General features: G+C 41.1%; 2 protein-coding genes across 2 annotated transcripts in view; both read right to left on the bottom strand.

The window, feature by feature from the left end:
- Positions 1-1788: 1788 nt before the first annotated feature.
- LOC138983702 (uncharacterized) lies at positions 1789-11853 on the bottom strand. Its single transcript, XM_070357011.1, has 5 exons — positions 11488-11853; positions 9962-10348; positions 8849-9121; positions 4198-4302; positions 1789-2986 (listed from the first exon to the last, which is right to left on the bottom strand). Exons 1-5 carry the CDS (start codon positions 11593-11595, stop codon positions 2456-2458), a joined length of 1404 nt encoding a protein of 467 aa, XP_070213112.1. The 5' UTR covers positions 11596-11853; the 3' UTR covers positions 1789-2455.
- An 8791-nt stretch (positions 11854-20644) lies between these two features.
- Positions 20645-24231, bottom strand: part of LOC138983703 (uncharacterized) — a 107024-nt gene continuing 103437 nt past the window's right edge. Inside the window, exons 4-5 of the mRNA XM_070357012.1 lie at positions 23609-23696; positions 20645-23152 (exon numbers count right to left, since the gene is read on the bottom strand). Coding sequence (XP_070213113.1) covers positions 21861-23152; positions 23609-23696 — 1380 coding nt within the window. The 3' untranslated portion in view covers positions 20645-21860. The remainder of the gene's footprint in view (positions 23153-23608; positions 23697-24231) is intronic.

Below are 24231 nucleotides of genomic sequence, written 5' to 3' on the forward strand. Positions count from 1 at the left end.
TCTGCCTTCATGTGGCAGTCATTCTATCAACCAGTTAACAAAATCTTTGAAATAAATAGAAATGTTTTCCTGACCCAACAGTAAAGTTGAATTAATAAATGACACACATCCATACAAAAACGCGCGCGCATCCTTTCCATCTCTCGCTCGTACACACAACAAACCACACGCACGCTCATGAACACATGCACACTCCCTCACTCGTTTGTTCTGTGTAACTCCCACTCACTCGCCCCCACCTTCGTTCACTATCTTCACTAAAGCCTAATTATACAAACAAGCAAACTGAAATGGTAATTCAATGAAGATGGGCTTAGAATGTAACAAATTCTACTCATTGAACACCTGCTAGGGAGGCCCATTGATACACAATCAACTGGTCTGTTAGCAGTGAGGGTCATTTCAGGTCAAGTAGTACAGATAGAGCAACCGCAAAACACGGAGACAATAATTCATGCGAAGTGATGGCGTCGATCGCATGACATAAATTGATTTAGAAATTCCTCCAGTCTATGTCAGTAAAATCCCAATACCAATTCACCTGTTTACTTTCCATAGATCACGCAAAAAAGAGAGAGAGAAAAATGTTATGTCAAAGAAAACAAGTCGCGTAAGGCGAAAATACAATATTTAGTCAAGTAGCTGTCGAACTCACAGAATGAAACTGAACGCAATGCCATTTTTCAGCAAGACCGTATACTCGTAGCATCGTCAGTCCACCGCTCATGGCAATGGCAGTGAAATTGACAAGAAGAGCGGGGTAGTAGTTGCGCTAAGAAGGATAGCACGCTTTTCTGTACCTCTCTTTGTTTTAACTTTCTGAGCGTGTTTTTAATCCAAACATATCATATCTATATGTTTTTGGAATCAGGAACCGACAAGGAATAAGATGAAAGTGTTTTTAAATTGATTTGGACAATTTAATTTTGATAATAATTTTTATATATTTAATTTTCAGAGCTTGTTTTTAATCCGAATATAACATATTTATATGTTTTTGGAATCAGCAAATGATGGAGAATAAGATAAACGTAAATTTGGATCGTTTTATAAATTTTTATTTTTTTTTACAATTTTCAGATTGTTAATGACCAAAGTCATTAATTAATTTTTAAGCCACCAAGCTGAAATGCAATACCGAAGTCCGGGCTTCGTCGAAGATTACTTGACCAAAATTTCAACCAATTTGGTTGAAAAATGAGGGCGTGACAGTGCCGCCTCAACTTTCACGAAAAGCCGGATATGACGTCATCAAAGACATTTATCAAAAGAATGAAAAAAACGTTCGGGGATTTCATACCCAGGAACTCTCATGTCAAATTTCATAAAGATCGGTCCAGTAGTTTAGTCTGAATCGCTCTACACACACACACACACACACACGCACACACGCACACACGCACACACACCACGACCCTCGTTTCGATTCCCCCTCGATGTTAAAATATTTAGTCAAAACTTGACTAAATATAAAAAGCAGGAGCAGAGTTATACTAGGAATACGGAAACACATGTCTCGGAACTTTAAGGGAACTGACAAGTAAGTGAACTGAAAATAGTATGTGAATAGAACAGAACCATTTCGGTCTATTTGCAATCGCATGCAAGTTGGAAAGAGATTGTCGACATATTGAAATACAAAAACACTGACAGGCTTTCTTCTTGTTTATCATGGTCGATTGACGCCCTCCCAAAGCCTAATTAAAGCCCTCCATGGCGAGCGTCAATCGATCATGATAACCTCGAAGTTTCAACTGGAAGCCTGTCAGTGTGTACTTATTTATTAAAGGCTGTCAAGAAAGCTTGTCTTCATAATTCAACAAAGTGATCTAGCAACCCTCACCCATAAGATCACCCACAACGCCTATCTCGATCCAGCCTCACACGGCACAATGTTTTCTGTGGTCTAGCACACCTGTCCCATCATATTGCTAGATGGTTTGCAAGAACAGAGAGGAAATATGGCGTGTGACTTTGGATCAAAGTGGGTGGGGGTGGGGTTGGGGAAAAGGGGTGAAGCGTGAGAGGGGAATTTGGGTAGAAAGGCTAGATAGATCACTTTGTAGAAAGGTTTCCCAAAACGGGGAGGAAATCTGATGAGTGAGTTTGGATCAAGCTAAGACAGGAAGGTATTCAATTAAGGGTAAGGGGTACTTGATCAATTTGTTAGAAGGGGTTATCAAAATGTGCTACAGCTATGTCATGTAGCAAGAAATCGTCCCGTTTAAAGCCCAACAAAATTGTCAATAAAATATCTTACCTTTATCACCCCTCACGCGTCAGATGTCTGACTTATTCTTGCAAACTTAAATCCTACCAACAGCACCCTTCCCTTCTTACTGTGTCGTAGCTATGTTTAGTCTGTCACCAAGAACTCGCCCTGTTTAAAGCCGAACAAGCTGATCTAGCACCACTCGCCCTCTTCCCCTTGCCTACCTTTACCAAACCTAACGGATCAGATTTCCTCTCTGTTCTTGCAAACCTTAATCCTGTTACTAACATCCTTGCCATCGTAATGAGCCGTGGCTATGTCCTTTACCAAGAAATCTTCCTGCTTGAACCCGAACCACTTGTCGAGCAGAATATTGACAGCCGACAGATCGTAGCGGTGACAATTGGCGTACTTCTTGGAGCCAGGATACAACCTATTGTCGCACTGCTGCCTGGATCCAGGGGGCGTAATGCAATACTCCTCCAGCGTGCAGCTCACCAGGTGGCGCATAAAGTCGTGACGTACGGGCTGCGAGTTGTGCATGATGATCATGCTCACGTCAAACATGTTGACGCGTTGCAGCTTGCGCGTGTCGACATTGAGGAAGTAGTACATCTCGGGGTGGGTGACGACGAAGGGGCTGTACTGCAGCTTGCGGCCAACCACGGTGATGCCGTACCGACGACTGTGCTCGATGTAGTCCTTCATGTTCTTCTTGTGGAGGTAGCGCTCGGGCTCCACGAAGATGATGTGGCCGTAGTGCGCCAGGCCCATCTGGAAGAAACGGATAAGTGTTGCAGTAGCTGCAGTTAAGTGTAGTTGTTACTAAGACAGAAGTAACCAAATAACGACTTTAAGACTTCATGTTCTTCTTGTGCAGGTATAGCTCCGGCTCCACGAATATGATGTGTTTGTAGCGGGAAAGGTACACATGGAAAGGACAGGATACGTGTTGCAGCATTCAAGGGTAACTTAAACAGAACTTATCAACTAACGACTGGAAGACTGAGGTTTTTCTTGTGGAGATGCCGTTCTTGGTTCACGAAGATAGTGTGTCCGCAGGGAGCTAGGATCGAAATAACAGGGATAACTGCTGAAATAAAGGCCTACAACTACAGTGTAACCAAGACAAAACTAACCGACTAGCGCCTTGAAAACTTAACCAAGATGATGTCTTTGTATGGCGCAGGCCTCAGCTGGAAAGGGACTTAAAAACAAGGACATGCTAAGTGTTGCCGTATCCAAATGTAACTAAGACCGAACTAACAAGCGATTTTAAGACTTCATGCTCTTATTTGTGGCCCCCTAAGGTTGATGATATGTGTCTGTAGTGGGTCAGGCCTTTTTGAAACGAACGTTAGAACACGAGCAGGGATGGAGTCTCCAGCATAGTGACGAGCCATCAACGAACGTTAGAACACGAGCAGGGATGGAGTATCCAGCATAGTGATGAGCCATCAACGAACGTTAGAACACGAGCAGGGATGGAGTCTCCAGCATAGTGACGAGCCATCAACGAACCAGGATCATTGGAATAAAAAAACAAGATATACTTGGCCTAATGGCAAGAATATATGTTGCAATATCCAGAGAAAAAATTAGACTGCAACAAAAATGAAGACTCAGGACGGTCAAAGCCCATTGATGTGTGTTTCCTAGAGGCGCCACTCCAGGGCCGAACTGCACGAGAAAGTTACTAACCGGGAGGGAATCAACCGCGGTGTTGGATTGGTTGACATTGAGAATTGTTGTGTTTTCAACCAATCAGAGCCCGCGGTTTGTTCTCATCCACTTTCGCTTCGTGCCCCTCAGCCCAGGTGTGCGCGTGGATTGTAATCCTTACCTGCCAGATCATAGGTCTCCACATAGGCTTGGTCAAGTCAGTCAGGTGTGCGCGTGGATTGTAATCCTTACCTGCCAGATCATAGGTCTCCACATAGGCTTGGTCAAGTCAGTCAGGTGTGCGCGTGGATTGTAATCCTTACCTGCCAGATCATAGGTCTCCACATAGGCTTGGTCAAGTCAGTCAGGTGGTCCGGCCACAGCTTGGTGAAGCTGGGGTTCACGGACACTCTGCAGTATGTGGTCAACTGTAGGGGTGTAATGAAAGGAATGTATCGACACATGTACACAACCAGACTTACCAAATATGTATTTATTTATTTGCTGTTGCTTTTCGGGTCCAGCGGACCATAATAGGCCAAATCAGGACCCCAGACTTACAAATCCGCAAGCACAGACTGACCGACAGACAGACAGACAGACAGACAGACAGACAGACAGACAGATAGACAGACACGCAGGGACGCTACCACGCATACACATGCAAACACCACACACACACACACACACACACACACACACACACACACACACACACACACACACACACACATATACACACATACTCAATCACTCACTCACACACACTCACGAACGCACGCGCTGCATATATGTATGCACCCACTTAGGCATGCGAGCGCACACAGACACACATACACAACCATAAACACACACAGAGACTCTCTCTCTCTCTCTCTCTCTCTCTCTCTCTCTCTCTCTCTCTCTCTCTCTCTCTCTCTCTCTCTCTCTCTCTTTCTCTCTCTCTTAAAAAAGCTCGTTGTATTGCTTATGCCACAACCCTCGAAAAATAAAATTTGATTTGATTTGATCTCTCTCTCTCTCTCTGTCTCTGTCTCTCTCTGTCTCTCTCTCTCTCTCTCTCTCTCTCTCTCTCTCTCTCTCTCTCTCTCTCTCTCTCTCTCTCTCTCTCTCTCTCTCTCTGAAGATTTTAATAACCATTTTTTGTCCCTTGCCAATAGGCTAAATGAATCTGCAAAATGCGACAGTCCTGATTCTGACATTGAAGTCTCTTTCTCAAAATTACATGATTTTTGTAATCAGAAATGTAAACCAGACGATTTTTTTACTATTCCAGACATGGCAGTGCATGAGGTAGGGAAGGTGCTAGAAGGCCTTGAGAATAAAAAGTCCATGGGTCCTGATAAGATTCCTCCTTACTTGACCAAACTAGCTCTACCATATATTGTGGAGCCACTCACCTATGTGTATAATCTCTGCATAAAGCAAAATACTGTACCTAGTTTGTTAAAAAGAGCAAAAGTAATTCCACTCCATAAAGGCGGAAATGTATCCGACCCAAATAACTTTAGACCCATTTCCTTATTACCCATTTTATCCAAACCATTGGAAAAACATATTCACAAACATTTGCTCGCGTACATAGAAAGCAGAAACCTTTTCCATCAATTTCAGTCTGGTTTTCGAACAAATCACTCTTGTCACACCTGGTTGTCTGCAACAAACCGATCTGAAATCAGTGGTGCTGTGTTTCTCGACTTTGATCATTCAATTCTATTGAAGAAATTACAGAAACAGTTCAGTGTGTAACTTCTTTGCTTTCTATTTACATGACATATCTCAATATACTGCCCTAAACTGTAACATATCTACTGAGAAGACTGTGAAATGCGGGAGGCCTCAAGGTTCAGTGCTTGGGCCAATCTTGTTCTGTCTGTATATCAATGATCTGCCACTGCACATTTCTGATAGTAATGTAAGAAGTGATTTTTTTGCTGACGATTCTTCTCTTCATGCAAGTGGAAAGTCTGTTCCAGTAATAGAGTCCTCACTTCAAACAGCTTCAAACGATGTAAATAACTGGTGTAGTGCTAATGCTATGCTTGTCCATCCAATAAAAACTAAATGTATGGTAATTGCAACCAGACAAAAACACCAGATTTCTCCACTCAAACTAAATCTTACTATTGGTACGCAATCAATTGAACAAGTTCAACAGCATCGCGTTTTAGGGGTAATTATTGATTGTGAATTCAAGTGGCAGGCACAATTACATCATATTTGCAAGAAAGTAGCCAAGAACGTTTTCCTCCTATCCAAGTTAAAGCAATTTACGGACAGAAGGACTCTGGAAATGTTCCACCATGCTCATGTAATGCCTCACATTAATTATGTTTCGACGCTCTGGGATGGCAGCAGTGATGTCCACTTGAAAAAGTTAGACTCTCTCTATCGTCGCTCGGCCAAACTCATTGTAAAGGATAATGCTTCAACAGATATGAAGTTAAAAATGCTTAACTTTCTTCCATTGGAAAAGCATCTCAAGTTAAACAAAGCCATTTTCATGCATAAATTATATTACGGTAAAGTGCTGATTTACATTACATCATCATTTAATAAAGCTACCCACAGATATGGGTCGGTCAACTTGATCCCACCGATTCCACGAATTGACCTGTATAAGACCAGTCTTGCTTTTAGTCATTAAAAAGTGCTAAAAAATGTGTTAAAAACCAATTAATGTCTGAGTAGTTTAACGCCTTTTGATTTACCACACTTAGTATTACGTCAAAGATATGCTGTGCATGGTATGTTCTGAACATACTTTTGTTGTACTATTGCTACATGTTCGATTGCTACCAGCTTGTATTTATAATTACCTGCATAGTATGCATTTGATTTTACGAATAACCACATATGTATGCTCTTCATGCCTCATCTTCATCATCATCCTTATCATCATCATCATCGTCATCATCATCATCATCGTCATCTTTATCATCACGTGCTGAAGTTTTCCGACCTCCTTTTGTTGGTTAACTTTTTAACTTTTTAATTTTTAATTGTTTAATTATATAATTGTGTGTCTATGCGTCCCAAGGACAGATTGTAAGAAAAGGCGTAGCCTTAAATCTTAATCCTTGTTAAATAAAGTTCAATTCAATTCTCTCTCTCTCTCTCTCTCTCTCTCTCTCTCTCTCTCTCTCTCTCTCTCTCTCTCTCTCTCTCTCTCTCTCTCTCTCTCTCTCTCTCTCTCTCTCTCTCTCTCTCATGAATAAAACCAAAGTCGTTGTTTTTCGAAACGGTCAAAAGTGAAAAATGGTTCTACAGAAACACGCAAGTATCAAGTGCTAGCTCCTACAAGTATCTCGGTCTGACATTCACAACCCAAGCCCGTTTGAATCTCTCTTTCAATGACGCAATCACCAGAGCAAGGTGTTATTGAAATGTTTAAAGTCTTATGTAATATAGGATGCCACGACATGGACATATTTTTCAAATTATTTGATGCGCAAATTGTTCCCATCTTGCTCTATGGCTCAGAACTATGGGGATGTTTTGACTGTTCACAGATTGAAAAGGTTCACATGTATGCCTGTAAAAGACTACTCGGGATCTCGTCAAACAGTCCAAACCAGATGGTTTATGGGGAACTTGGAAGATGCACTTTGTCAATCCTAGCAAATATCCGAAGCGTAAAGTACTGGTTGAGACTGAACTGTATGCCGGACTTAAGATATGCAAAGATGTCATACATCATGTTAAAAAACGCAGTTGAAAGGGGAAAGCAGAATTGGGTCTCACAAGTTAAATGCCTCCTTTGCATGAATGGATTTGGAGATGTGTGGTTGAACGGGTCTGTAGGTAGGGAATGTGTGTTTATTAGAACATTTCAGCAACGTCTTCAAGACTGTTTTGAGCAAATCTGGCACTGTAAACTTGAGACAAGTGTGAGATTTGATGTGTTCAGACTTGGCATTACACCATTGAAGGTAAATAAACTGCGCTATAATCCCGATTGCGCTGAATCCAAAAATTGTACATTTTGTCAATCAACGGAAGAAAATGAAAACCACTTTCTGTTTAAATGCCCAGCTCACAATGCAATTCGTCCAAAGTACATTGGTGCTAGTTTTGACCTTGGCCAGTTCTCCAACTCATCGTTGTGCATTTTACAGACTGACAACAAATTACGACTGATTGCATTGTCAAATTATGTGTTCTACGCCTTTAGACAAAGAGAAAATCAATTGTGAAATAGACCGGTGTGATCGTACAACCCAAAATCCTTGTCTTCATCTTACTGTATTTTTTCTGTTTTTACTTCTTGTTCTATGTGTTGATTTTAAGTTGCCTTGCTTCCCGGACAGTCAAGTCCACTTCGTTCACCTGCAAATTATTTTCTCCCCCTTGTACATACACATTGTGTTTGATGCAATAAAAATTCGCCTTCGCCTTCGCCTTCGCCTTCGCCTTCTCTCTCTCTCTCTCTCTCTCTCTCTCTCTCTCTCTCTCTCTCTCTCTTTCTCTCTCTCTCTCTCTCTCTCTCTCTCTCTCTCTCTCTCTCTCTCTCTCTCTCTCTCTCTCTCTCTATCTCTCTCTCTCTCTTAAAAAAGCTCGTTGTATTGATTATGCCACAACCTTCAAAAAATAAAATTTGATTTGATTTTCTCTCTTTCTCTCTCTCTCTCTCTCTCTCTCTCTCTCTTTCTCTCTCTCTCTCTCTTTCTCTCTTTCTCTCTCATTATTTCTCTCTCATTCTTTCTTTCTCTCTCTCTCTCTCTCTCTCTCTCTCTCTCTCTCTCTCTCTCTCTCTCTCTCTCTCTCTCTCTCTCTCTCCTCTGCCCTCTCGGTCTTCATCTTTCCCTCTGACGCTCATATTCCAACATATTTAAGTAAGAGAGCAAGCAACCAAGGAAACAACCGACCAACCAACTCACTCACCCACTCGCTCACTGACTGACTCACTAAGCAACTCACTGCCGATCACCACCACCACCAGTCACTCACTCGCTTTCTAACTCTACCACCCACCTGTCTTCGCTTTTCGTCGGAAAGGCCAAGGTCGTACACGCCAATGTCACTGCTGGGGTAAAAATACTGAACGGAATAGATGAATTGCAAGAGAGCGGTCCATGAGGTCTTTTCCGTGGCAGCCGTGATGAAGGCCAAGTGATCGTCTGCTTCCTGCATGTCCTTGAAATCGTTGGGGTCATATTCCTCCGCGCGCTTGGCTACATCATCCAGAAAAAGCTTCCGCCGTTTTTGTAGTTCCTCTTCTAACAGCCAGTCGATCTTATTTTCGACCTGTAAGTGATTGGTTTTGACAATTCATTATAATATGGAATGTAGCCTTTGTACCTTTAACAGTTCGATTTACTCAAATGTGATTCAAATCATTCATTATATTTAATACCGAAAGATATTGTAAGGTCAATAATTAAAATATACCATTTGATGGAATGATGTACAATTTCCACAAGCTGTTACTTAGGGAAACAGGTATTTGTAACGTTCATTGACTTACTTTCTCACAATGCAGGGGGTTGCCTTCAGGGTTACCCCCTGCATTGTGAGAAAGTAAGTCAATGAACGTTACAAAGGAGATCTTTAAGAGTTTTACCTAACCGTTCACATCAACAACAACAACAACAACAACAACAACAACAACAACAACAACAACAACAACAACAACAACAACAACAACAACTTCTTCATCTGTTCATAAATTCACAGCGCAGTTTGAAATATCTGTCCCATCGGTAACAGCTCCGCCTTTGTTGTAAATTTTTAGCACTTGAGCTGGTGCCCTGTCCCGGTTGGTATTTTCGCACACAACGAAAGGGAGACAACTTCAAGCCAGCGAGTTCACAGTAAGCTTAAAAGTTATTTCCCTTTAACTTCTAACTATGCACGATTACACGAAATCTAAAATCTCCGCGTATTATCAGGGACGAAAAATAAGAAACCCATGCGAAAAGGAAAACAACATTTTTTTTAACTAACAAAGAAACAAACTTGATACCACATACACGCACGCACGCACGCACGCACACAGACACACGTAGGCTACACACAGACACAGACACAGACATACACACACACACACACACACCCTCAACAAACACACACACACCCTCACATTACCTGAAATTCTTCTTTACTGCCGTCCTTCTTGGAAAGTTTATCCTCAGATCGCCCCTCCCCCGCTCCCTCCTCACCAAACTGCATCACATTGTCTTTTTTGTGATCTGAATCAGGTATCTTATTGTCCCCTCCACCTATTTTCTCGTCTTGGTCGCCCCCTCCTCTCTGCTCCTCGTGATCTGAACGAGACTTTTTGTCTTTGTTTTCTCGGTGAACTTCGTCATCTCTGTCTTTTTCTTTTAACCGAGACTTTCCCGATTCATGTTTGTCTTTGTGATTGAACTTGTTATCGATGTCCCAGGATTCGTCGTAGTCTGGGCCTTCTCGGCCTCTCCCGATATCCCGAGGACCGTACGCCTTGTAACGGCCTCCTTGTTGTTGCCCTGCCTAACACCAAAGAAAAGAAGAGCAATACGAAATAATGTGGTCAGAATAAATCGAAGTGTCCCAAGGTAGCTTTGACAAGGCCGAACTTGACAGACAGAGAGAAACTGTGGCAACATAATAGTGAAAAGCGATAATATTGACGATATAATTCGATTCATTGCGTGAACATTATTCATGTGTTCAAGGAGTATAACCAGATTACGGACTGTTGACGAACAGAGTTAATTCAGGACACTGTTCTTGAATTTTAAATCTGACTTACCTAACATAATTTAACCGAGGCTAATGTTTGGGGGCTTGGTCCGGTGTATACGATGATGCACACCATCTGTTGAGGCCTTTATGTATGATAAGAGCATTTTTTTCCTCTGGGGCGCCCACAAAAGACAACACCCAACGGCTTTCTGTACAAACGTTTTTGTTCTTGATTAATTAAGTATTTATTTATTTATTTGTTAATTTAATCATTAATAATGTGTGTGTGTGTGTGTGTGTATATGTGTGAGTGTGTGTGTGTGTGTGTGTGTGTGTGTGTGTGTTTGTGTGTGTGAGGGTGTGTGTGAGTGCGTGTGCGTGTGTGTGCGTGTGTGTGCATGTATGTGTGTGTGTGTGTGGGTGTGTGTGTGAGTATTATATATGTGTGTGTGTGTGTGTGTGTGTGTGTGTGTGTGTGTGTGTGTGTGTGTGTGTGTGCGAGATCATCAGCATCTCAAACATGCCAACAACTTATTAATTGCATTATCTCATTTCAAATTTGGCACTTTGCGAAGAACAAAGTTCCTTATAACTCCAAATGTACTGAAAGGCACACTCCTGCCCGTAAGAATAGTTCGGCTTTTACATGGGATAAGACCATCCCTCCAATTGGTCACACGCCAAAAACCAATACTCCGACTGCTTGCTGTGGTGAGTGGGATTTTTTAATGACTTTATTTCTTGAAAATCCAATGCTGGCTTTTCATCAAAAAAATTCCCATTGTGCACATAGACTCACCCATGCTATTCACTTTCATTATGTGGCCAAGTGGAGAGAAGGTCTTATCTCATGTAAAAGCCTGACCAACTCGGAGACGGTGAGCCGAACTGCTTTCACCTTTACATAAATTGACAAAAATATCAAAAAAATATGATTGACTTACCTGATAAGCAATGTACAGTCTGCATGATATCCACACAACAATAGCTATGACAGCATAATGCACGAGCTTTTTCAGGCGTAGCGCTTTCCTCAGTTTTCGTAACAACATAGTTGAATAGTCTTTAAATCATTCTCACAACCAACACCATAATTCTCTCGTGAAAACTCGTTGGTAATTAGTCATAGTTCACGTCTTCTGCACTTCATCATGGGATCTAAATCCTCATGTTGAAATTATGGACGTCAAAACTTTAAAACTTAATTCTACACTGACACGCACAGCACAGCGTAGGTTAGATTGTTAACGTGGAAAACGTGGCTCACAACTTAAAAATCAATTTTGTGGCGTTGGCAAAACTTGAGCTTTGAGCTGTTTTCAAATGACGACCTCACAAAGGACGCGAACGCACAGTAGAAGCGTGTCGTCAGCTGTTCGTCTGCGTGGAGAGGTTGTCTAAATCCTAAAAACGTACTTTAAAGTGTTACTGGCATCCTGTTGTCAAATTTTGTCTCATCGGTCTGTGCTCGCGAGACAAACTTGCATCTCAGGTTTTTATAAAGACACCGTCTGTTCGTAGCTACAATTACGTTGACAAAACAGGGCACATAATTATACCTTCGCGTTTGATCTTCATCTTCTATTGAAACATACCTATTTTCCTCTTCCTACGAAATAGTGTGCGTAAGGGAGGTTATTCTAGTAGATTATTTGATAAGGGCGTGTACAACTGTGACATCACTGCATTATATACTGTTGCGCACAAAAAGCGTGAAGGTACGTGGAAGAGTTGCAACGTATCGATATTGTAGTGGGCACAATGGAAAACACCAAAGATAGTCTTTGTTTATACTGCTGGACTGATATTATTCGCCAGTCTAAAGCGTTTGCGCTGTGGCGGTATCGTTGCGACACGTTCGTATAAGTACGGTTCAAAATGCGTGTCCGTTGTTAGCACATTTAACACATTTTTATTACCTCGGTTTTGCTGACATGTCAGTAGCGCGCTTATAAAACTTACGAACTTCTGTTGTTTTCTTGTTTTTAGTAATTTATTAAACGATTTTAATGTAGAGAAATTACTGTTATTGTTTCAGAAAGCTAGAAGAAATGTGGGATAGGAGCTGAGACACTTGAGCGTTAAAGATGTTATTGTATCTTACTTTAAATATTTCAACTGGATTTAGCTAATATCACATATCATTATATATTTATTACCGACTTGGTACGTAAATGTTTGAATGACATCCACATTTTTATATTGCTTGTATTTTTGTTTGTTTGTTTGTTTGTTTGTTTTCTGTGAGTGTCATCAGCATTGAAACTAAAACATCATGTCGTTATCACGGTGTAATCTTCATAATCAAGCTCATCAAAACGTTCTGACTGAAATGACACAATTTACAGTGCAGTGGGTTCCACACTGCAGTACATTAAAGGCAAACAAACACAGGCACCCGAAGCAATGAGCTCCAATCCATTCCAATTTCAGCGTGCTTGTGTGAACGGCTGTTCGTAATAATTATCGTGAAGAAACACTTAACTATGTATATGTACTTCTCCATTCAATTCTATACTGTACAAAAACACAACATCTGGTCGTTTCTGTTTTCTATTATTTCTTACGGTTTCGAGACCAAGAAGTGCCAGAAACTGTGACTGATTGATTGATTGATTGATTGATTGATTGGTTGGTTGATAGAATGAATGAATGAAAGAATGAATGATGCAGAGCAGAGAGAGAGAGAGAGAGAGAGAGAGAGAGAGAGAGAGAGAGAGAGAGAGAGAGAGAGAGAGAGAGAGAGAGAGACAGAGACAGAGACAGAGACAGAGACAGAGAGACAGAGAGACAGAGAGACAGAGAGAGAATTGAATTGAATTGAATTGAAATTTATTTTACGAGGGTAACAGAATAAGCAATGTATATGTCGTATCCATTCTGTACAATTTGCGCATTATGTACAATGAGCAGCATATCTTGCACTTTGTATACAATGAGCAACAAGTTTTGCTCATTGTATACAATGAGCAAAACTGTTGCCCATTGTATACATTGAGCAAAACCATAAAGTTGCACATTGTATACAATGTGCACCGAGTGAGCAAGATTGTTGAATGGCGTTCAAGCTACACTGATATATGAATCATAGTGAATGGTTGAATGGAATATGTGAGTAAAGTGTTCAAATAACGATGTTTGTTATGTTTAAGCATTGTTTTAATTTCAGTTCGCTAAAACTATAGAGTGCATTAGGAATTTAATTATTGTAAATTAATTAAACAATAAAAACAAATACAACAAATAATGTTGTTTCAACACACGCACACACACATAACATTCGTTCATAATAACGCTCACATTGTCATGTCATTGCTAATGAGAGCGTCGTTTTCACCGCCTTTCACGTTTTTGCTAATAACGCTCATGTTTTCATGTCACGCTAAAACATGGAAACAACGACAACAACGTACCACAGAGGTCACCTGCTTCTTTTTTAAGCATGATGGTTCTTGCATTTAGCAGATCGGGGGTGGCAATGAGAAGTACATTGAAGCCGAGCTTTGAAGCATTTGCATTTGTTTGTTGTGCATACTCCGAGGCAGTTACATTTAGCGTAGACTTGGCCGTGTCCACGGCTGGTTGCGATGGCGGTCTCTCTGACTGATTTCGTCTTGTTCCGGTTTTCTTCTGGAATGTCATCTTGGGTGAATAACCTGCTCTCGTTGATTTCGAACTGGTTTCGACTGAATTCCGAGTTTCAGTTGTCGAACTCTTTCCGTCATGGAGGTAAGGTCTTCCTGTGTGAACCACTTCACGTGGCCAACACTTTGACGTTGCACTTCTGCATCAAACTTAGTTCGATTTTAATCCATGGTGGTCGCGTTCTATCGCCGGGCAGACTGACACTGACACCGAAACTAAAATACTGAAAGAAAGAGAGTGGACAGACAATCCAAACAATTTCAAACACGAGTTCGGTTCAGTCCTATTTGGTCAAAATCGCACGTAGTTTGCAAGATCGTTATTTGAACCCTTTACTCACAAATAGAAAAAGTGTGAAAGGCGGTGAAAACGACGCTCTCATTAGCTGACGTTGTTGTTTCTATCTCTTACTTTTAGCATGACATGACAATGTGAGCGTTATTATAAACGAATGTTATGTGTGTGTGCGAGTGTTGAAACAACATTAATTGTTGTATTTGTTTTTATTGTTTAATTAAAGGGGCAGTCAACAGGTTGCTGTCGTTTCATGTTTTCGGGCCAAAAAGAGATTGCTTACTCTTTATTCTTTACTCTAGGTAAATGTAACAAAACATATATTTAAAAAAAAGAAAAGATTTTGAATATTTTTTTGACAAAATTGTTTTGGATTTTTCGTTCCATTCTTTTTTTTATCACATGCACGCCAGTTCAAAACGCCGAAAGCAAACAAAAAACAAAAAACAACCGCATGCATATTGGTCAAATTTGAAGCGAGTTACGGCCGTTTTAAAATAAAAAATATGACGTCCTTCTACTTCCACTACAAAGTTAAATGTTATTTCCAGCCAAACTAACAGCGCTATCGATGTGCGGTTTCACTAAAGTGGTTCCTATACATCAAAGAATTTTTTAAAACAAAGTTGTTTTTAGCTGTTTTCTGCCCCTTTAATTTACAATAATTAAATTCTTAATACACTGTTTAGTTTTAGCGAAATGAGAATTAAAACAATGCTTAAACATAACAAACATCGTTATTTGAACACTTTACCATTCACTATGATTCATATATCAGTGTAGCTTGAACGTCATTCAACAATATTGCTCACTCGGTGCACGTTGTATACAATGTGCAACTTTATGGTCTTGCTCATTGTACATAATGCGCAAATTGTACGGAATGGATACGACATATTCATGCTTCTTTTCATCCGGCCCTCGCCCATTGAGGGGTAACAAACAAGAAGAAATAGAAGATAAGTTTAACTATAGTACAAAAGACATATTTACCATAATTAACATGTCAAGCAACCAATAAGATATTTTAAGATGCATTGTGATTCTTTAGCAATGCTTGAAAATTATATATAACAGAGAAATATTTGTTTGTATAAAAATTAAAAAAAAATATCCTTCATGCATTATATATAATCATGTTTTTACATTTAGTCAAGTTTTGACTAAATGTTTTAACATCGAGGGGGAATCGAAACGAGGGTCGTGGTGTATGTGTGTGCGTGCGTGTGTGCGTGCGTGTAGAGCGATTCAGACCAAACTACTGGACCGATCTTTATGAAATTTGACATGAGAGTTCCTGGGTATGATATCCCCGAACGTTTTTTTCATTTTTTTGATAAATGTCTTTGATGACGTCATATCCGGCTTTTCGTGAAAGTTGAGGCGGCACTGTCACGCTCTCATTTTTCAACCAAATTGGTTGAAATTTTGATCAAGTAGTCTTCGACGAAGCCCGGACTTCGGTATTGTATTTCAGCTTGGTGGCTTAAAAATTAATTAATGACTTTGGTCATTAAAAATCTGAAAATTGTAAAAAAAAAAAAAAAAATTCTAAAACGATCCAAATTTACGTTCATCTTATTCTCCATCATTTGCTGATTCCAAAAACATATAAATATGTTATATTCGGATTAAAAACAAGCTCTGAAAATTAAATATATAAAAATTATTATCAAAATTAAATTTTTGAAATCAATTTAAAAACATCTTTCATCTTATTCCTTGTCGGTTCCTGATTCCAAAAACATATAGATATGATATGTTTGGATTAAAAACACGCTCAGAAAGTGAAAACAAAGAGAGGTACAGAAAAGCGTGCTATCCTTCTCAGCGCAAGTACTACCCCGCTCTTCCTGTCAATTTCACTGCCTTTGCCATGCGCGGTGGACTGACGATGCTACGAGTATACGGTCTTGCTGCGTTGCATTGCGCTCAGTTTCATTCTGTGAGTTCGACAGCTACTTGACTAAATGTTGTATTTTCGCCTTACGCGACTTGTTTCAATATAATCAGAGAGTACAGTTATATTTTGCCAGCTGCTTAATAATATTTCTTATAAGTTTTGTAAAAGAAACAGCATGTAATATTCCTTGAATGATGTTTCATGAATTCGTAATTTAATTATATTAGGAATGGCGTTCCACATAATTGCTCCAGAATATGATAGACTCGACTTGTACAGGTCAATTCTTGGAGTTGGGGTAATTAATTTGTTACATTTTCTATAATGATTTATTTTGAAATTTGAGGCAATACGTGTAGGTGCATTCCCTGACATAATTCTATACATCATCACACCTTTGTTATATGCAAATCTATCTTTCATAGGAAGAATTTGCAATCGTTTATAATCAGTCATGGAAAGAGATGTATTTTTTTAAATAATTAATTTAACAGCTCGTCTATGTAAACTTGCAGAGTCCCACACTGTGGAAGCATAGTCAATAGCTGACTGAATATGTGCCTGAATAAAAGTTTTCTTGTGCGAAGGTCTAGAAAGAGTTTGATTTTTGATAACTGAAATATTTTTTTTGTATGTGTTTTTACAAAGTGTATCTACCTGTTTTGACGGGTGCGTATCGCTAGCGCTACGTGTCATTTGTGCTACGTGTCATTTGTCCTACGTTACGTGTCATTTGTGCTACGTGCCGCTATCGCTACGTTGATTAGTGCTACAAATAATTTGTCTATGAGTCGCTATATCATTCGTTCGTTATCACTACGTGTCGACAGCACTACATCTTTTAGCGCTACGTGTCATTATTGCTACGTGTCGATACCACTACTTACTGACGACTCTCTCTTTCTAATTTTTTCTCTCGCTCTCACTCCTTTTGGTTTGTGTTTGTATATATGTATGTCTGTTTCTGTGTGTGTGTGTGTGTGTGTGTGTGTGTGTGTGTGTGTGTGTGTGTGTGTGTGTGTGTGTGTGTGTGTGTCTCTCTCTCTCACTCGCTGGTTCACTCACTCTGTCTCTCTCTCTCTGTCTCTGTCTGTCTCTCTCCCCCCCCTCTCTCTCTCTCTCTCTCTGTCTCTCTCTCTCTCTGTACCTCTTAATCGCTTTTTCTGTGTACCTCTTTGAAATCGCTCTCTCCTTGTCTCTCCCGCTCTCCTCCCCCTCTCTCTCTCTCCATCTGTCTTTCTGTCTTCTCTCGCTTTCTTTCTCGCTCGCTCTTTCCCCCTCCCCCGTCTCTCCCTCTCTCTCTCTCTCTCTCTCTCTCTCTCTCTCTCTGGCATGATACCGTATATACATGTGTGTGAGGTTTTTGTTGTTGTTGTTGTTGTTGCTGATATTTGTTACATTTCAAAAGACATTTTCTAGTACACACATGCTTACTTTTGAAGATTGTTAATAGAATGTGTATGGGTTGTCACATGAAAGTCCGGCAAAAACAAGAAACACATGAAGCATGAAGTGTATGAGTTTGTGTGTACGATACCGTGTGTACGTATGCGTTTGTGTGTGTGTGTGTGTGTGTGTGTGTGTGTGTGTGTGTGTGTGTGTGTGTGTGTGTGCGTGTGTGTGAGAGAGAGAGAAAGAGAGAGAGAGATAATCGAGAGAGAGAGGGGGAGAGAGAGAGAGAGAATGAGAGAGAGAGAGAGAGAGGTCAGAATGGTTTATGCCACAGACTCATATACAAAGCACGGAGGATGGAAGAGGAACAAAATAAATTAAAAAAACACACACCAACAACATCCATGAAATAAATACGTGGTGAAAAAAGAGAGAGTGAGAGATAGAAAGAGAGAGACAGAGAGAGAAAGACAGACCGACAAACAGACACACACACACACACACACACACACACACACACACACACACACACACACACACACACACACACATACAGACAGACAGACAGACATACAGATCCGACAGACAGCCATGCAGACAACATAATATATATACACACACTCACACACAAAGGGAAGTGTCTGCCGTTTGAACATGTAGTAGTGCTATCGACACGTAGCGCTATCGACACGTAGCGCCACAGTACATTGATTTTTCAAAAATAGTGATATCGACACGTAGTTCTATTGAGACGTAGTGATAATGGTATGTGTGCATTGTGGCAATAGCACTACGTGCCGATAGCACTACTGTTTTTGGCAATTTGTGTCGATAGCACTACAGAAAATAGCGCAAACGATACGTAGCACAAATGACACGTAGCGCTAGCGGGACGCACCGGTTTTGACCAAGACAGGTTATTGTCAATGGTTATTCCCAAGACTTTATGGCTATCAACTTCGGTAACATTTTGATTTCGTATTAGCAATGTCGGAAATCCAGATGTTAGATTTTGTCTTTTTTGCCTTGTGGTAAGTAGCATGCATTTAGTTTTATTTGGATTCAGTGACATATGGTTTACTTCTGACCATTCAAGTAATCGATCAATGTTTTCTTGGAGGATATTTGCTAGTTTAATAAGATCTTGGTGACTAGAATGAATTGTATTATCATCTGCAAATAGTTCACACATGCATTTTACAAATAGAGGTAGGTCGTTTATGTATATAGAACATAGTAATGGACCAAGAATAGAACCTTGTGGTACTCCAAACCTTACTGTTTGCCAACAAGAGTATGATCGTTTCAGATAAGTACTTTGCTGTCTGTCTGACAGGAAAGATTTTAAAATGTTTATGGAATCTGTTGCAATTCCATAAATCTCAAGCTTTTTGATAAGGAGTTTATGGTCAATTAGGTCAAAAGCTTTAGCAAAGTCAACAAATAGAGCAGCACAGAACTGATTATTATTAATGTTTGTCAGCCATTGGTCTACTAAACTAATAAGCGCTGTTTGACATGAGTGTTTTTGCCTAAAACCTGATTGATTATCATGGATCAATTTATTGTTCTCAAAGTGAGAAAGGATGTGTTTATTGATATGTTTTTCAAGAGGCTTCGAAAGGATTGATAGAATTGATATTGGTCTATAATTTGAAGGATTTGTAGTATCTCCTGATTTAAAGAGAGGAATCACTTTAGCCTGTTTGAATTGTTTAGGAAAATAGCATTTGTCAATACAAAGGTTAAAGATAAATGTCAATGTACCTGTGATAATTGGAGCTGCCATTTTTATCATTTTTGCATCCAGACCATCTATGTCACGTGTTCCGGTTTGTTTTAGATTTTTGTTTGTTTGTTTGCTTAACGCCCAGCCGACCACGAAGGGCCATATCAGGGCGGTGCTGCTTTGACGTTTAACGTGCGCCACACACAAGACAGAAGTCGCAGGCTTCATGTCTCACCCAGTCACATTATTCTGACACCGGACCAACCAGTCCTAGCACTAACCCCATAATGCCATACGCCAGGCGGAGCAGACACTAGATTGCCAATTTTAAAGTCTTAGGTATGACCCAGCCGGGGTTCGAACCCACGACCTCCCGATCACGGGGCGGACGCCTTACCACTAGGCCAACCGTGCCGGTTTGTTCTAGATTTCATTATTTGGTGTGTTTGTTTTAGATGCTGAAGATGAGAGTAAACATCCAGTAGAGAGAGAGAGAGAGAGAGAGAGAGAGAGAGAGAGAGAGAGAGAGAGAGAGAGAGAGAGAGAGAGAGAGAGAGAGAGAGAGAGAGAGAGAGAGAGAGAGAGAGAGAGAGTGAACTTTATTTTACAAGAATACAGATTTAAGGCTGGGCTTTTTCTTACTTTGATTGGTTGGTTGGTTGATTGATTGATTGGTTGGCTGATTCATTGCTTGATAGAATAAATGAATGAATGAACGAATGAATGAATGAAAGAGAGAGAGAGAGAGAGAGAGAGAGAGAGAGAGAGAGATAGAGAGAAAGAGAGAGAGAGAGAGACAGACAGACAGACAGACAGACAGAGAGACAGAGACAGAGACAGAGAGACAGACAGACAGACAGAGAGAGGGACAGAGAGAGGGACAGAGAGAGAGACAGAGACAGAGAGACAGAGACACACAGAGACATACAGACAGGGAGAAAGAGAGAGAAACAGACAGACAGAGACAAATAGGGAGGGATAGCAAATCGCTTCTAGTGCCTATGATGCTTTCCGTGTGTAAGTTAGAGAGTGATCGTACAATCGTCGACGCGGCTGTTGCAGTATCGAACACACGCGCACACAGCAAACTCATACACAACAGCTGTAGGGAATCGAACCCTGGACCATAGCACACCTCTTGCACATGCTGCGCCTTTATTTGTGGCTGCGACAGATTTGTTAAATTCGATTTATTTTCAAATTCCTTTTTTTCTTTCTTTTTGGAGTGCTTTGCAACATTTTCATAATATATTTTTACGTCTCGTCATGGGATCATGTAATTGTTAGAATGCCTTTATGCTGACCGTGGTCTAAGTATTTTAAATCTAAATTTACCAGTATCAAAATGTGAAAATATGAAACTCACACATCTCCAAGCCCGATATATGCGTTCATAGGATGTGATAAGTGTACTTTTCGCTTCTTTTTCTTTCCTTTTCAGACAGATACATTTAGATCAAACGTGAAAACGTTTCTTTCTGCACACTTTCTTTGTCAAAAAGGGTATCTTATATCTTATAATTATACCGCAAAACAAGGGTTTGGAATGTCTTAAACGTGAAAACGCCCGTATTTGTGTGTATTGAAAAAAAAGGAAGTCAGAAAAATCGAAAGGTGCGCGCTAGAAAATCTGCATTTATCGATCAGCGTAAAGTCTTGTTTTCTCTTCTCAAAATCAAAGCGATTTGTTTTGCCTTCGTTCAGTCTGTGAGTGTGTGTGTGTGTGTGTGTGGGGGGGGTGTCTGTGTCTGTGTGTGTCTGTGTGTGTGTCGGTGTCTGTGTGTCTGTTCGTAAGTTGTCTGTATGTCCCCTTACGGAAACATTTTGAGGGTGTTCCTGTGATTTTTTTTCTGTACCAGTTTATCAGTCCAAAGATTGGTGAATGCATGTGTGATCGTACGAAATATTTCGACAGAGTATTCATACATTTTGCATCACTGAAGATAGGCTACATCTGTTAACGGGTGTCTTCTCAGTTCTCATGGCGTACGCGCTATCATTCCATTCATACCACTCAGACAACATGGCCCTTGCATTCTTTATGACGATGTAACCAGTACATGCCTCAACCCAAGATGCACATTTTCACATTCGTCTTGTAAATTGGCTCAACCAAATCCTTTAGACATGCGCACTCGAAACATGCGCACTTGAAAGAGTGGCGTGTACTCGCACTTTTCTGTTCCAGGTAACCCTAAAAGTACAGTCTCGGTTGCATGTCATTTGTGACATTCAAAGCTAATCTGGTGGCTAGCGATTAGGTCAAAGGACATTTTGAGTCATGAACTGATTCTGACGCAACGTGTACTGACGTGTCGTTCGAGACACGTCTGAACGTCATCACATTAATGACGTCATGAGTGTGATGACGCTGCTGCTGAGTTGACGTTATCAGCTGATCGCTTGTAAAAGCCGCTGAGTTCGGAGCGTGCCCTCTTGTAGAAGTTATTCACGTCATCCCGGGCACGTTTGTAGAAGCTGCTATCTTCGTTTCGGGCACGCTTGTAGAAGGAACTGTTGTCATCGCGTGCACGTTTGTAGAAACCACTGTTGTCTTCACGAGCTCTCTTGTAGAAACTGCTCCCGTCCGTTCGGGCACGCTTGTAAAAGCTGCTGTTCTCCCCCCGGGCGCGCTTGTAGAAGCTACTCAAGTCGCCGCCGTTGCGCTTGTAGAAAGAGCTGAGATCATCACCCGCTGGGCGTTTGTAGAAACCGCTTTTCTCTCCTCGGGCACGCTTGTAGAACCCTGTGTTCTCATCTCGGGCACGCTTGTAGAAACCGCTGTTTTCGTCTCGGGCACGTTTGTAGAACCCGTTCTTATCGTCCCGGGCACGCTTGTAGAATCCACTGAGATCGTCGAGTGCCCGCTTGTAGAAACCGACGTTTCCGTCACGGGCACGCTTGTAGAAGCCGTTGTTCTCCTGTCGAGCTCGTTTGTAGAAGCCGCTTAAGTCGTTCAGACCTCGCTTGTAGAATCCATTGTTTTCATCTCGGGCACGCTTGTAGAATGCGCTTTGCTCGCTCGGCGAACGCTTGTAGAACGCGCTTAGGTCGCCTGGGGCTCGCTTGTAGAACCCACTTAGGTCGTTCAGTCCCCGTTTGTAGAATCCCATGTTGTCCTGATTGGCACGCTTGTAGAACGCGGTATTTCCGTCCGGGGAACGCTTGTAAAAAGCACTCAGTTCGCTTGGGGCACGCTTGTAGAAGCCACTCAGATCATTCAACCCACGCTTGTAGAACCCACTGTTGTCATCTCGAGCTCGTTTGTAGAATCCGGTGTTCTCTTCGCGGGCACGTTTGTAGAATCCGCTGTTGTCATCTCGGGCACGCTTGTAGAATCCACTGTTGTCGTTTCGGGCACGTTTGTAAAACGCCATCAGTTCGTCTCCAACACGCTTGTAAAAGCTGTTAAGATGTTCTCGCTTTTCAAGCTCGCCAGGCTTGGCGTCGTCATCGTTGTTGTCGTCGTCAACGTCGTAGACGCCATCAGAGATGGTGTTGTCTTCGTTTTCTTCAATGGCCTCTGCTACCTCTTGTGGATATGCGTCTGCAGCCTGTCCCGCGAAGACAGTGAAACGACTGACGTCCCGTCGCGTCACTCCTGCTTTCTTGTTGCCTTCGTCCAAATCTTCGTCCGGTGTGACTGCTGCAAGATGAAAAGATGGCTGGGTTGTACATTTTGAGATTTCATGGTTTTACGGCATGCAATGTCTTGACTCACTCACTGACTAGCTCACTCTCTCACCCATTCATCCACTCAAACACTCAGTTACATGACTGAATATCTCACGCACTCACTCACAGACTCACTCAATGAGTCACCCTCTCACGCTCTCATTCAATCACTGTATTCACTCACTCACTCACTCACTCACTTACTTACTCGACCCGCTCTCTGACAGAGTCTGATTGACCTACTAATGGGAACATTTAAAACTAAGTACTTTCACACTTTCATCTCCAAACTATCTTCTACCGACTTTTTGTAAAACTTGACTAAATGATTTTCAAGTTTAAAGTTAAATAAGATTTTAAATTAAAAAAACACAAATAAAAACACTAGCAGTTTACAAGTACAGATTTGCAACGTCACGACACTGACCTGCGCAGAAGGGATGCGCCAGCAGCGTCTTCTCGTCATTCCACGCGAGATCTTCCCCCGTGAGAGGATGTACGCATCGGCACAGCACCTGTAAAACAGAGTGATCAGAAATGATGAGATACTGTCCAAAACAGGATGTATCCAATCGGCCACATGTTTTTCATCAACAGGTTTTCTTTGAATCTAAATTTGTTCGTTACTGGAAAAAGTTGGGTTTTCTTGTTCGTTTGCTTGTTGTTGTTTTTTCTCTCTCAACATGTACAAACAAAGGAAGTAAGACAAAGGAGAGAGAAACGGAGACACAACGAAACAAAAATGTATTCGCGAAGTATAAACCTGTTTAAGTCAAAACGCCTGTCTTCCAACCTGTCATTAAACAAATATTGTTACTTCCGTAGTTGTAGCACAGTAGAGAAAAATGTACCAGAGAAAAAACAACTCGTCAAGCGATATCAAAACATTTAGTCAACCTGTCGTCGAAACTACTCAAATCAGGCTAATTATGAATACAAAATCTGTTAATCTAAAGAACAGGGAGTCCCCACCCTCGAGAGAGAGAGAGAGAGAGAGAGAGAGAGAGAGAGAGAGAGAGAGAGAGAGAGAGAGAGAGAGAGAGAGAGAGA

Source organism: Littorina saxatilis, linkage group LG13, assembly GCF_037325665.1.
Source record: "Littorina saxatilis isolate snail1 linkage group LG13, US_GU_Lsax_2.0, whole genome shotgun sequence".
In the NCBI taxonomy this organism is placed as follows: domain Eukaryota; kingdom Metazoa; phylum Mollusca; class Gastropoda; order Littorinimorpha; family Littorinidae; genus Littorina; species Littorina saxatilis.

Coding starts and splice junctions, on each gene's coding strand:
- LOC138983702 (XM_070357011.1), bottom strand. CDS start 11,595: ATGTTGTTACGAAAACTGAGGAAAGCGCTACGCCTGAAAAAGCTCGTG. Junction 9,122..9,961: donor GCAGTAAAGAAGAATTTCAG/GTAATGTGAGGG, acceptor AATCACTTACAG/GTCGAAAATAAGATCGACTG. Junction 4,303..8,848: donor CCGACGAAAAGCGAAGACAG/GTGGGTGGTAGA, acceptor ACACCCCTACAG/TTGACCACATACTGCAGAGT.